Source organism: Xenopus tropicalis, chromosome 4, assembly GCF_000004195.4.
Source record: "Xenopus tropicalis strain Nigerian chromosome 4, UCB_Xtro_10.0, whole genome shotgun sequence".
Lineage (NCBI taxonomy): Eukaryota > Metazoa > Chordata > Amphibia > Anura > Pipidae > Xenopus > Xenopus tropicalis.
The window spans coordinates 153,886,405-153,902,252 of record NC_030680.2 but is presented as its reverse complement, the minus strand read 5'-3'; the positions used below and the strand labels follow the sequence as shown (position 1 = coordinate 153,902,252).

The window sequence follows — 15,848 nt, the reverse complement described above, 5'->3', positions numbered from 1 at the left end:
CTTGCACTCATGTCTCTCTATTTGTCACTCTTATGCAATACTCTGTGGGCGGAGCCCCACTATACAATACAGCCCATGCAATACTCTGTGGGCGGAGCCCCACTATACAATACAGCCCATGCAGTACTCTGTGGGCGGAGCCCCACTATACAATACAGCCCATGCAATACTCTGTGGGCGGAGCCCCACTGTACAATACAGCCCATGCAATACTCCCATAACTGCACCGATCCCATAACTGCACCAATCACATGACTGCACCGATCCCGTAACTGCACCGATCCCGTAACTGCACCGATCCCGTTACTGCACCAATAACATGACTGCACCGATCCCATAACTGCACCGATCCCGTAACTGCACCAATCACATGACTGCACCGATCCCATAACTGCACCAATCACATGACTGCACCGATCCCATAACTGCACCAATCACATGACTGCACCAATCCCATAACTGCACCGATCCCATAACTGCACCAATCACATGACTGCACCGATCCCATAACTGCACCAATCACATGACTGCACCGATCCCATAACTGCACCAATCACATGACTGCACCAATCACATGACTGCACCGATCCCGTAACTGCACCGATCCCATAACTGCACCGATCCCATAACTGCACCGATCACATGACTGCACCGATCCCATAACTGCACCAATCACATGACTGCACCAATCACATGACTGCACCGATCCCGTAACTGCACCGATCCCATAACTGCACCGATCCCATAACTGCACCAATCCCGTAACTGCACCAATCCCATAACTGCACCAATCCCGTAACTGCACCAATCCCATAACTGCACCAATCCCGTAACTGCACCGATCCCGTAACTGCACCGATCCCATAACTGCACCGATCCCGTAACTGCACCGATCCCGTAACTGCACCGATCCCATAACTGCACCGATCCCATAACTGCACCGATCACATGACTGCACCGATCCCATAACTGCACCGATCACATGACTGCACCGATCCCGTAACTGCACCGATCCCGTAACTGCACCGATCCCGTAACTGCACCGATCCCGTAACTGCACCGATCACATGACTGCACCGATCCCGTAACTGCACGGATCCCATAACTGCACCGATCCCGTAACTGCACCGATCCCGTAACTGCACCGATCCCATAACTGCACCGATCCCGTAACTGCACCGATCCCGTAACTGCACCGATCCCATAACTGCACCGATCCCGTAACTGCACCGATCCCGTAACTGCACGGATCCCATAACTGCACCGATCCCGTAACTGCACCGATCCCGTAACTGCACCGATCCCATAACTGCACCGATCACATGACTGCACCGATCCCGTAACTGCACCGATCACATGACTGCACCGATCCCATAACTGCACCGATCCCGTAACTGCACCGATCCCGTAACTGCACCGATCCCATAACTGCACCGATCCCATAACTGCACCGATCCCGTAACTGCACCGATCCCGTAACTGCACCGATCCCGTAACTGCACCGATCCCGTAACTGCACCGATCCCATAACTGCACCGATCCCGTAACTGCACCGATCCCGTAACTGCACCGATCACATGACTGCACCGATCCCGTAACTGCACGGATCCCATAACTGCACCGATCCCGTAACTGCACCGATCCCGTAACTGCACGGATCCCATAACTGCACCGATCCCATAACTGCACCAATCACATAACTGCACCAATCCCGTAACTGCACCGATCCCGTAACTGCACCAATCCCGTAACTGCACCGATCCCGTAACTGCACCGATCCCGTAACTGCACCGATCCCATAACTGCACCGATCCCGTAACTGCACCGATCCCGTAACTGCACCGATCACATGACTGCACCGATCCCGTAACTGCACGGATCCCATAACTGCACCGATCCCGTAACTGCACCGATCCCGTAACTGCACGGATCCCATAACTGCACCGATCCCATAACTGCACCAATCCCGTAACTGCACCGATCCCGTAACTGCACCAATCCCGTAACTGCACCGATCCCGTAACTGCACCGATCCCATAACTGCACCAATCACATAACTGCACCGATCCCATAACTGCACCGATCCCTAACTGCACCGATCCGTAACTGCACCGATCCCATAACTGCACCGATCCAGTAACTGCACCAATCCCGTAACTGCACCGATCCCGTAACTGCACCGATCCCGTAACTGCACCGATCCCGTAACTGCACCGATCCCATAACTGCACCGATCCCGTAACTGCACCGATCCCGTAACTGCACCGATCACATGACTGCACCGATCCCGTAACTGCACGGATCCCATAACTGCACCGATCCCGTAACTGCACCGATCCCGTAACTGCACGGATCCCATAACTGCACCGATCCCGTAACTGCACCGATCCCGTAACTGCACCGATCACATGACTGCACCGATCCCGTAACTGCACCGATCCCGTAACTGCACCGATCCCATAACTGCACCAATCCCATAACTGCACCGATCCCGTAACTGCACCAATCCCGTAACTGCACCGATCACATGACTGCACCGATCCCGTAACTGCACCAATCCCGTAACTGCACCGATCCCATAACTGCACCAATCCCATAACTGCACCGATCCCGTAACTGCACGGATCCCATAACTGCACCGATCCCGTAACTGCACCGATCCCGTAACTGCACCGATCCCGTAACTGCACCGATCACATGACTGCACCGATCCCATAACTGCACCAATCCCGTAACTGCACCGATCCCATAACTGCACCGATCCCGTAACTGCACGGATCCCATAACTGCACCGATCCCGTAACTGCACCGATCCCGTAACTGCACCAATCCCGTAACTGCACCGATCCCATAACTGCACCGATCCCGTAACTGCACGGATCCCATAACTGCACCGATCCCGTAACTGCCACCGATCCCGTAACTGCACGATCACATGACTGCACCGATCCCGTAACTGCACGGATCCCATAACTGCACCGATCCCGTAACTGCACCGATCCCGTAACTGCACGGATCCCATAACTGCACCGATCCCGTAACTGCACCGATCCCGTAACTGCACCGATCACATGACTGCACCGATCCCGTAACTGCACCGATCCCGTAACTGCACCGATCCCATAACTGCACCGATCCCATAACTGCACCGATCCCGTAACTGCACCAATCCCGTAACTGCACCGATCACATGACTGCACCGATCCCGTAACTGCACCAATCCCGTAACTGCACCGATCCCATAACTGCACCAATCCCATAACTGCACCGATCCCGTAACTGCACCAATCCCGTAACTGCACCAATCCCGTAACTGCACGGATCCCATAACTGCACCGATCCCATAACTGCACCAATCCCGTAACTGCACCAATCCCGTAACTGCACGGATCCCTAAACTGCACCGATCCCATAACTGCACCAATCCCGTAACTGCACGGATCCCATAACTGCACCGATCCCATAACTGCACCGATCCCGTAACTGCACCGATCCCGTAACTGCACCGATCCCGTAACTGCACCGATCACATGACTGCACCGATCCCGTAACTGCACCAATCCCATAACTGCACCGATCCCATAACTGCACCAATCCCGTAACTGCACCGATCCCATAACTGCACCGATCCCGTAACTGCACGGATCCCATAACTGCACCGATCCCGTAACTGCACCGATCCCGTAACTGCACCAATCCCGTAACTGCACGGATCCCATAACTGCACCGATCCCATAACTGCACCGATCCCGTAACTGCACCAATCCCGTAACTGCACGGATCCCATAACTGCACCGATCCCATAACTGCACCGATCCCATAACTGCACCGATCCCATAACTGCACCAATCCCGTAACTGCACCGATCCCGTAACTGCACCAATCCCGTAACTGCACGGATCCCATAACTGCACCGATCCCATAACTGCACCAATCCCGTAACTGCACGGATCCCATAACTGCACCGATCCCGTAACTGCACCGATCCCGTAACTGCACGGATCCCATAACTGCACCGATCCCGTAACTGCACCGATCCCGTAACTGCACCGATCCCATAACTGCACCGATCCCATAACTGCACCGATCACATAACTGCACCGATCCCATAACTGCACCGATCCCATAACTGCACCAATCCCGTAACTGCACCGATCACATGACTGCACCGATCCCGTAACTGCACCGATCACATAACTGCACCGATCCCATAACTGCACCAATCCCGTAACTGCACCGATCACATGACTGCACCGATCCCATAACTGCACCAATCACATGACTGCACCAATCCCGTAACTGCACCGATCACATAACTGCACCGATCCCATAACTGCACCAATCCCGTAACTGCACCGATCACATGACTGCACCGATCCCATAACTGCACCAATCACATGACTGCACAGGGAATATGTTTTGCATTAATGTTGTTTAAAGGCGTTTGATTGGTTCTGCAGGAAACCTTTGCCAGGGAATTCTGCAAACTCCATACGGTACCGGGTCAGCACTTACTGTCCGACCTAAAGCCGCGCAGACTCTGGACTCTCAGTGGGGAATTCCTGGCAATTAACCAGAAGGTAAAGGTGCCCTTATGGGACCTACAACTTGCCCCAATGCCCCAACAGTGTAATAGATAATCAGCCATGGTGTCTGTCTGTCTCTCAGTCTTTTTGCCTGCCTGTCTCTCAGTCTGTCTGTCTGTCTCTCAGTCTGTCTGTCTGTCTGTCTGTTTCTCAGTCTGTCTCTGTCTCTCTTTCTGTCTCTCAGTCTGTTTGTCTGTCTCTCAAGTCTGTCTGTCTGTCTCTCAGTCTGTTTGTCTGTCTCTCAGGCTGTCTGTCTGTCTGTCTCTCAGTCTCTCTGTCTGTCTCTCAGTCTGTCTGTCTGTCTGTCTCTCAGTCTTTCTGTCTGTGGGTCTGTCTCTCAGTCTTTCTCTCAGTTTCTCTGTCTGTCTGTCTCTCTGTCTGTCAGTCTTTCTTTCTCTCAGTCTGTCTGTCAGTCTCTCTGTCTGTCTCTCGGTCTGTCTGTCTCTCAGTCTCTCTGTCTGTCTCTGTCTGTCTGTTTGTCTGTCTGTCTTTCTGTCTGTTTGTCTCTCTCTCAGTCTGTCTGTCTGTCAGTCTTTCAGTCAGTCAGTCTCTCAGTCTGTCTGTCTCTCAGTCTGTCTCTCTGTATATCTCTCTGTATGTCTCTCTGTCTGTCTCTCTATCTGTCAGTCTTTCTGTCTGTTTGTCAGTCTCTCAGTCTGTCTGTCTCTCAGTCTGTCTGTCTCTCAGTCTCTCTGTCTGTCAGTTTTCTGTCTGTTTGTCAGTCTCTCTGTCTGTCTGTCTGTCAGTCAGTCAGTCTCTCAGTCTGTCAGTCTCTCAGTCTGTCTGTCCCTCAGTCTGTCAGTCTCTCAGTCTGTCTGTCCCTCAGTCTGTCAGTCTCTCAGTCTGTCTGTCCCTCAGTCTGTCTGTCCCTCAGTCTGTCTGTCTCTCAGTCTGTCTGTCTCTCAGTCTGTCTGTCTCTCAGTCTCTCAGTCTGTCAGTCTCTCAGTCTGTCTGTCTCTCAGTCTGTCAGTCTCTCAGTCTGTCAGTCTCTCAGTCTGTCTGTCCCTCAGTCTGTCTGTCCCTCAGTCTGTCTGTCCCTCAGTCTGTCAGTCTCTCAGTCTGTCAGTCTCTCAGTCTGTCTGTCCCTCAGTCTGTCTGTCCCTCAGTCTGTCTGTCTCTCAGTCTGTCTGTCCCTCAGTCTGTCTGTCTCTCAGTCTGTCAGTCTCTCAGTCTGTGAGTCTCTATCTGTCTGTCCCTCAGTGTGTCAGTCTCTCTGTCTGTCTGTCTGTCTCTCAGTCTGTCTGTCTGTCTGTCTGTCTCTCAGTCTGTCAGTCTCTCAGTGTGTCAGTCTCTCAGTGTGTCAGTCTCTCAGTCTGTCTGTCTCTCAGTCTTTTTGTCTCTCAGTCTTTTTGTCTCTCAGTCTGTCAGTCTCTCAGTGTGTCAGTCTCTCAGTCTGTCTGTCTCTCAGTCTGTCTGTCTCTCAGTCTTTTTGTCTCTCAGTCTGTCAGTCTCTCAGTCTGTCAGTCTCTCAGTCTGTCAGTCTCTCAGTCTGTCTGTCCCTCAGTCTGTCCTCAGTCTGTCTGTCCTCAGTCTGTCTGTCCCTCAGTCTGTCTGTCTCTCAGTCTGTCAGTCTCTCAGTCTGTCAGTCTCTCAGTCTGTGAGTCTCTATCTGTCTGTCCCTCAGTGTGTCAGTCTCTCAGTCTGTCTGTCTGTCAGTCTCTCAGTCTGTCTGTCTGTCTGTCTCTCAGTCTGTCAGTCTCTCAGTGTGTCAGTCTCTCAGTGTGTCAGTCTCTCAGTGTGTCAGTCTCTCAGTGTGTCAGTCCCTCAGTCTGTCTGTCTCTCAGTCTGTCTGTCCCTCAGTCTGTCTGTCCCTCAGTCTGTCTGTCCCTCAGTCTGTCTGTCTCTCAGTCTGTCAGTCTCTCAGTCTGTGAGTCTCTATCTGTCTGTCCCTCAGTGTGTCAGTCTCTCAGTCTGTCTGTCTGTCTCTCAGTCTGTCTGTCTCTCAGTCTGTGAGTCTCTGTCTGTCTGTCCCTCAGTGTGTCAGTTACTCAGTCTGTCTGTCTGTCTGTCTCTCAGTCTGTCAGTCTCTCAGTGTGTCAGTCTCTCAGTCTGTCTGTCTCTCAGTCTTTTTGTCTCTCAGTCTTTTTGTCTCTCAGTCTGTCAGTCTCTCAGTCTGTCAGTCTCTCAGTCTGTCAGTCTCTCAGTCTGTCAGTCTCTCAGTCTGTCTGTCTCTCAGTCTGTCAGTCTCTCAGTCTGTCTGTCCCTCAGTCTCTCAGTCTGTCTGTCCCTCAGTCTGTCTGTCTGTCTGTCTCTCAGTCTGTCAGTCTCTCAGTGTGTCAATCTCTCAGTGTGTCAGTCTCTCAGTCTGTCTGTCTCTCAGTCTTTTTGTCTCTCAGTCTTTTTGTCTCTCAGTGTGTCCGTCTCTCAGTCTGTCTGTCTCTCAGTCTGTCAGTCTGTCTGTCAGTCTCTCAGTCTGTCTGTCTCTCCGTCTGTCAGTCTCTGTCTGTCTGTCTGTCTCTCAGTCTGTCTGTCAGTCTCTCAGTCTTTTTGTCTCTCAGTCTGTCTGTCCCTCAGTCTGTCTGTCTCTCAGTCTGTCTGTCTCTCAGTCTGTCAGTCTCTCAGTCTGTCTGTCAGTCTGTCTGTCCCTCAGTCTGTCTGTCTGTCAGTCTGTCTGTCTCTCAGTCTGTCAGTCTCTCAGTCTGTCTGTCTGTCTCTCAGTCTGTCTGTCAGTCTCTCAGTCTTTTTGTCTCTCAGTCTGTCTGTCTGTCTCTCAGTCTGTCTGTCAGTCTCTCAGTCTTTTTGTCCCTCAGTCTGTCTGTCCCTCAGTCTGTCAGTCTCTCAGTCTGTCTGTCTCTCAGTCTGTCAGTCTCTCAGTCTGTCTGTCTGTCTCTCAGTCTGTCTGTCAGTCTCTCAGTCTTTTTGTCTCTCAGTCTGTCTGTCTCTCAGTCTTTTTGTCTCTCAGTCTGTCTGTCTCTCAGTCTGTCAGTCTCTCAGTCAGTCTGTCAGTCTCTCAGTCAGTCTGTCTCTCAGTCTGTCAGTCTGTCTGTCTGTCTCTCAGTCAGTCTGTCAGTCTCTCAGTCAGTCTGTCTCTCAGTCTGTCAGTCTGTCTGTCTGTCTCTCAGTCAGTCTGTCTCTGTGCTACAATGTGGGTTCCAGCTAATATGTCCCTCACTCTGTAAAGGAATTGAGTTTGGAATTCCGGCCGGACATAAAGTTCAGGATCCTGACGAGCGACCTCCCGGCGTCCAATGGGATTATCCATATCATCAATGACATCATACAGAGCGAGGGAGGAGACGCTCCAGAAACTACTCAGGTACATGATTGGCTCCTCCTAATTAGCTAATTGCTCATTACTGGTTATTAGACTGAGAGCTCTAAAGCCCCAAAGTGCCCCTAGTGGGTAATGACCTGCTAATCAGAGGCTTTTGTGTTGCCCCACAGGGGACCATTGGGGATATTCTGGCCAATAATGAGGAGTTCAGCAGGTTTGAGACGTTGCTGGAGGTGAGTTGGGGGCAAGGGGGCAGGGAGGGGTATTTAAGACTGAGGGGATGGAGATGTGGGGGGATTTTCCTGTAACCCCTCTGTATGGGGGCAATAGGGATTTATAGAATGGGAAGTTCCTGGGGGGGGGGGAGACTTATCTCTGTAATGTACCGAGTCTCCCCCATTTGTGTTACTGGAACCTTTACTGATAGTAAAAATAATAAATAATGCTTCTTGCTTTAAATTTAATGTGTGGTTTTTAAAGGGGAAGTTCACCTTTACAGTAACTTTTGGTATGTTATAGAATGTCCTCTTCCTAGCAACTTTGCATTTGGTCTTCATTATTTTTTTTATATAGTTTTTGAATTATTTCCCTTCTTCTTCTGCCTCTTGGCAGCTTTCAAATGGGGGTCACTGACCCCGGCAGCCAAACCCTATTGCTCTGTGAGGCTCCAGTTTTATTGTTATTGTTACTTTTTATTCCTTATCTTTCTCTCCTATTCATATTCTCATCTCTCATTTAAAGCACTGCCTGGTTACTAGGGTAAAAAAAGACCCTAGCAACCAGATTGCTGCTAAAATACCAAATGGAGAGCTGTTGAACAAATAGCTAAGTAACTGAAAAACCATAAAAAATTAAGACCAATTGCAAATTGTCTCAAATTAAAAGTTAACGTAAAGATGAACTGCCCCTTTAAAAGTGTTTGTTGCATTCCCTGTACCAAATGAACACAATCAATAAAACCTGCCAATTAAACAGCACAAGGTGGCGATTGTGAATAGGGCCACGCCCCCTGCGTATTTATTGGGCGCCAAAGATGTAATGTTTCAGGGCCTGCGCCCCTATTGGCCAGTGAAATTCTTACTCAATGACATAGCAATCAATAAATTACCATATGACGTTCCTTAATTACAATTCATAAAAACCCGTTTATCGTTATTGGTGCTGAGTCCAACAGAATTGTGCAGCCAATGTCACATGGTTCTCCCAATGTTACTAACAGTACAGCCCATAGAAACGTATGGAAGTACAGAATGACCGACTGGATTGTACCAACCTGCCGCCCACACCCTGTTATTTATTATTCTACAGCAGCGTTTTTCAACCACTGTTCCGTGGCACACTAGGTGTGGCCCCCCGCCCCCGCGAGATGTTGCCTGGTGTGCCGTAGGCAAGGCACCAATGTACTAGGGGGGCACTGCTGCTGGGCACCAATGTACTAGGGGGGCACTGCTGCTGGGCACCAATGTACTAGGGGGCACTGCTGCTGGGCACCAATGTACTAGGGGGGCACTGCTGCTGGGGCACCAATGTACTAGGGGCACTGCTCTTGGCACCAATGACTAGGGGGGCACTGCCTGCTGGGCACCAATGTACTAGGGGGGCACTGCTGCTGGGCACCAAATGTACTTAGGGGGGCACTGCGTGCTGGGGCAACCAATGTACTAGGGGGCACTGGCTTCTTTGGCTACCTAATGTACTAGGGGGGCACTTGCTGCTGGGCACCAATGTACTCAGGGGGGACTGCTGCTGGGCCACCAAGTATAGGGGGGCAACTGCTGCCTGGGCACCAATGTACTAGGGGGGCACTGCTGCTGGGAACCAATGTACTAGGGGGGCACTGCTGCTGGCACCAATGTACTAGGGGGGCACTGCTGCTGGGCACCAATGTACTAGGGGGGCCACTGCTCTTGGCACCAATGTACTAGGGGGGCACTGTTGCTGGGCACCAATGTACTAGGGGGGCACTGCTGCTGGGCACCAATGTACTAGGGGGCACTGCTGCTGGGCACCAATGTACTAGGGGGGCACTGCTCTTGGCACCAATGTACTAGGGGGGCACTGCTGCTGGGCACCAATGTACTAGGGGGGCACTGCTGCTGGGCACCAATGTACTAGGGGGCACTGCTGCTGGGCACCAATGTACTAGGGGGCACTGCTCTTGGCACCAATGTACTAGGGGGGCACTGCTCTTGGCACCAATGTACTAGGGGGGCACTGCTGCTGGGCACCAGTGTACTAGGGGGGCACTGCTGCTGGGCACCAATGTACTAGGGGGGCACTGCTGCTGGGCACCAATGTACTAGGGGCACTGCTCTGGCACCAATGTACTAGGGGGGCACTGCTGCTGGGCACCAATGTACTAGGGGGGCACTGCTGCTGGGCACCAATGTACTAGGGGGGCACTGCTGCTGGGCACCAGTGTACTAGGGGGGCACTGCTCTTGGCACCAATGCACTAGGGGGGCACTGCTGCTGGGCACCAGTGTACTAGGGGGGCACTGCTCTTGGCACCAATGCACTAGGGGGGCCACTGCTGCTGGGCACCAGTGTACTAGGGGGGCACTGCTCTTGGCACCAATGCACTAGGGGGGCACTGCTGCTGGGCACCAATGTACTAGGGGGGCACTGTTGCTGGGCACAGAGTTAAATTTTTTAACATTTTCTAATGGTGGTGTGCCTCATGATTTTTTTCATGAAACAAGTGTGCCTTTGCCCAAAAAAGGTTGAAAAACACTGATTTCTACAGAAACAGTAAAACAACTTCTCATTGACTGAGGGAGGACACGCCCACTGAAGGGCAAACAGGGGGGGTTTGAATCCAGGAGGCCCCCACCCTGGATCTGGGCTTACCACTCTGGGGGGGCCCAAGAGGAACTTTGGGGGACACAAATCATCCCTAGAAATGTTTTCGAAGGCTACATTCATTTTCCCAATGTTCTTGCAGAACTGCGACTTGCCACCCATATTGAATGAACGCGGTTCCTTTACTGTATTTGTTCCAAGCAACGACGCCATAGACGCACTGCGAGATGGGAGGCTCATTTATCTCCTTACCAAGGTGGGAAAAGGCAAATACTGGGGGGTCTGTCCCACCCCCCAACACCTACACACCCAGAAACTTCTGCTCCTGTCCCTATGTACATCTATATACCTGCCCCCCCTGACCCTATATACATCTATATACCTGCCCCCTGCCCCTATATACATCTATATACCTGCCCCCTGCCCCTATATACATCTATATACCTCCCCCTGCCCCCTATATACATCTATATACCTGCCCCCCCTGCCCCCTATGTACATCTATATACCTGCCCCCTGCCCCCTATATACATCTATATACCTGCCCCCCCCTGTCCCTATATACATCTATATTCCTGCCCCCCTGACCCTATATACATCTATATACCTGCCTCCTATATACATCTATATACCCCCCTGCCCCTATATAAATCTATATACCTGCCCCCCTATATACATCTATATTCCTGCCCCCCTGTCCCTATATACATCTATATACCTGCCTCCTATATACATCTATATACCCCCCTGCCCATATATACATCTATATACCTGCCCCCCTGCCCCCTATATACATTTATATACCTGCCCCCCTGCCCCCTAAATACATCTATATACCTGCCCCCCTGCCCCCTATATACATCTATATACCTGCCCCCTATATACATCTATATACCTGCCCTCTATATACCTGCCCCCCTGCCCCCTATATACATCTATATACCTGCCCCCTATATACATCTATATACCTGCCCCTGCCCCTATATACATCTATATACCTGCCCCCCTGCCCCCTATATACATCTATATACCTGCCCCTGCCCCCTATATACATCTATATACCTGCCCCCTGCCCCTTATATACATCTATATACCTGCCCCTGCCCCTATATACATCTATTATACCTGCCCCCCTGCCCCTATATACAATCTATATACCTGCCCCCTGCCCCTATATACATCTATATACCTGCCCCCCTGCCCCTATTTACATCTATATACCTGCCCCTGCCCCCTATATACATCTATATACCTGCCCCTGCCCCTTATATACATCTATATACCTGCCCCCCTGCCCCCTATATACATCTATATACCTGCCCCCCTGCCCCCTATATACATCTATATACCTGCCCCCCTGCCCCCTATATACATCTATATACCTGCCCCCCTGCCCCCTATATACATCTATATACCTGCCCCCCTGCCCCTATATACATCTATATACCTGCCCCCCTGCCCCCTATATACATCTATATACCTCCCCCTGCCCCCTATATACATCTATATACCTGCCCCTATATACATCTATATACCTGCCCCCCTGGCCCCCTATATACATCTATATACCTGCCCCCCCCCCTATATACATCTATATTACCTGCCCCCTGCCCCCTATATACATATATATACCTGCCCCCTGCCCCTATATACATCTGTATACCTCCCCCTGCCCCCTATATACATCTATATACCTGCCCCTATATACATCTATATACCTGCCCCCCTGCCCCCTATATACATCTATATACCTGCCCCCTATATACATCTATATACCTGCCCCCTGCCCCCTATATACATCTATATACCTGCCCCCCTGCCCCCTATATACATCTATATACCTGCCCCCTGCCCCCTATATACATATATATACCTGCCCCCTGCCCCTATATACATCTATATACCTCCCCCTGCCCCCTATTACATCTAGATATACCTGCCCCCTATATACATCTATATACCTGCCCCCCTGCCCCCTATATACATCTATATACCTGCCCCCTATATACATCTATATACCTGCCCCCCTGCCCCCTATATACATCTATATACCTGCCCCCCTGCCCCCTATATACATCTATATACCTGCTCACCCCCCCCATTGTTTGCGCTGGTTATTTCCCCTTTAATAAAGGAACTGTGTATTTTGTTTCAGGCTAAGCGTAAGCTCTTGGAGTTAGTGAAGCATCACATTTTCTCCGTGGCGGCGGTGAGTGTGGTTTTCTTGTACAGAGTCGGTTACTCTGGCGCCCATGTAGCTCCCACTCACACTCACACTCCCCAGGGGAAGGGACAGTCTGATCCCTGTAGTTTTCCTTGGTTTTTGGTAATTAATCCTACGGCCAATGATTGTACAGAGAGGAACCCTGGGAAATAAACGGAGGCATGAGAGAATAAGCCCCATACGGTGCCAACCAATAGACTCACCTCTCCTGTCTCCCTCCTCCCCCAGGTCTCTGCTGATAGGCTCCTCACTATGCCGAATATATTAACTTCTGCCAATGAAATCGTAAGGATTAACATCACGGAAGATGTAAGTACCCAGAATGCCGTGCAGTTTAACCCTTTCCTCCAGTGGCTCATCTCCTACCTTAGTTGGTTAAAGTGCAGAATATAGATACAGGTGTGGGATCTGTTATCCGGAAACCCATTATGCAGAAAATTCCTAATTACTGTACTTGATCCCAACTAAGATATAATTACCCCTTATTGGGGGCAGAACAGCCCTATTGGGTTTATTTAATGGTTAAATGATTCCCTTTTCTCTGTAATAATAAAACAGTACCTGTACTTGATCCCAACTAAGATATAATTACCCCTTATTGGGGCAGAACAGCCCTATTGGGTTTATTTAATGGTTAAATGATTCCCTTTTCTCTGTATAAATAAAACAGTACCTGTACTTGATCCCAACTAAGATATAATTACCCTTATTGGGCAGAACACCCTTGGGTTTATTTAATGGTTAAATGATTCCCTTTTCTCTGTAATAATAAAACAGTTACCTGTACTTGATCCCAACTAAGATATAATTACCCCTTATGGGGCAGGAACAGCCCTATTGGGTTTTATTTCCATGGTTAAATGATTCCCTTTCTCTGTAATAATAAAACAGTACCTGTACTTGATCCCAACTAAGATATAATTACCCCTTATTGGGCAGAACAGCCCTATTGGGGTTTATTTAATGGTTAAAATGATTCCCTTTTCTCTGTAAATAATAAAACAGAGTACCTGTACTTTGAATACCAAGCTAAGATAATAATTACCCATTCCTTTGGTTGCACTCATGCTCTCTCTATTTGTCACTCTTATGCAATACTCTGTGGGCGGAGCCCCACTATTACAATACAGCCCATTGCAATACTCTGTGGGCGGAGCCCCACTATAACAATACAGCCCATGCAGTACTCTGTGGCGGAGCCCCACTATACAATACAGCCCCATGCAATACTCTGTGGGCGAGCCCCACTGTACAATACAAGCCCATGCATACTCCATAACTGCACCGATCCCATAACTGCACCAATCACCATGTGACTCACCGATCCCGCTGCACCGATCCCGTAACTGCACCGATCCCGTTACTGCCACCAATAACATGACTCACCGATCCCATAACTGCACCGATACCGTACTGCACCAACACATGACTGCCACCGATCCCATAAACTTTGCCACCAATCACATGACATGCCACCGATCCCATAACTCCCACCAATTCACATGACTGCACCAATTCCATAACTGCCACCGAATTCCCATAAAAACTGCCACCAATCACATTGACTGCCACCGATCCCATAAAACTGCACCAATCACATGACTGCCACCGCATCCCAAACTGCACCAATCACATGACTGCACCAATCACATGACTGCTCCGATTCCCGTAACTGCCACCGATCCCATAACTGCACCGCAGTCCCATAACTGCACCGATCATCATGACTGCCACCGATCCATAACTGCACCAATCACATGACTTGCACCAATCACATGACGTGCACCGATCCCGTAACTGCACCGGATCCCATAACTAGCACCGAATCCCATTAACTGCACCAATCCCGTAACTTGCACCAATCTCTCATATACTGCACCAAATTCCCGTAACTGCACCAATCCCATAACTGCACCAATCCCAGTAACTGCCACCGATCCCGTAATCTGCACCGATCCCAAACTGCCACGATTCCGTAACTGCACCGATCCCGTACTGCACCGATCCCATTAAACTGCACCGATCCCATAAACTGCCACCGATCACATGACTGCACCGATCCATAACTGCCACCGAATCACATGACTGCCACCGATCCCGTAACTGCACCGATTTCCCGTAACTGCACCGATCCCGTAACTGCACCGCATCCCGTAAACCTGCACCGATCAACATGACTGCACCGATCCGTAAACTGCAACGGATCCCATTAACTTTGCACCGCATCCCGTAACTGCCACCGATCCCGTAACTGCACGGATCCCATAACTGCACCGCAATTCCCGTAACTGCACCGATCCCGTAACTGCACGGATCCCATAACTGCCCACCATTCCCGTAACTGGCACCGAATCCCGTAACTGCACGGAATCCATAACTGCACGATCGTAACCTGCAACCGGCATCCCGTAACTGCACCGATCCCATAACTGCAACCGATCCACATGACTGCACCGATCCCGCTTAACGCACCGATCACATGACCTGCACGATCCATAACTGCACCGATTCCCGTACTCACCGATCCCGCTAACTGCACCGTCATCCCATAAACTGCACCGAATCCCATAACTGCACCGATCCCGTAAACTGCACCGATCCCGTAAACTGCACCGATCCCGTAACTGCACGATACCCGTAACTGCCACCGATTCCATAACGTGCACCGATCCCGTAACTTGCACCGATTCCCGTACTGACCGATCACATGACTGCACCTGAATCCCCGTAACTGCACGGATCCATAACTGCCACCGATCCCGTAACATGCACCGCATCCCGTAAAAACTGCACGGATCCCTAACTGCAACGATCCCATAAACTGCACCAATCACATAAAACTGCACCAATTCCCGTAACTGCACCGATCCCGTAACTGCACCAGATTTTCCCGTAACTGCACCGATCCCGTAACTGCACCGATTCCCGTAAACTGCACGAATCCATTAACTGCACCGATCCCGCTAACTGCCACCGATTTCCCGTAACTGCACCGCATCACATGCTGCCCACCGATCCCGTAA

The 15,848-nt window shown here is 50.6% G+C and overlaps 1 protein-coding gene across 1 annotated transcript in view; it reads left to right on the top strand.

Annotated features, from left to right (window-relative positions):
• The window catches only part of stab1 (stabilin 1), a 153,678-nt gene that overhangs the window by 30,938 nt on the left and 106,892 nt on the right, over positions 1-15,848 (top strand). Inside the window, 6 exon segments of the mRNA XM_031901368.1 lie at positions 4,461-4,580; positions 7,708-7,842; positions 7,971-8,033; positions 10,744-10,857; positions 12,757-12,810; positions 13,054-13,134. Of these exon segments, the coding sequence (XP_031757228.1) occupies positions 4,461-4,580; positions 7,708-7,842; positions 7,971-8,033; positions 10,744-10,857; positions 12,757-12,810; positions 13,054-13,134 (567 nt within the window).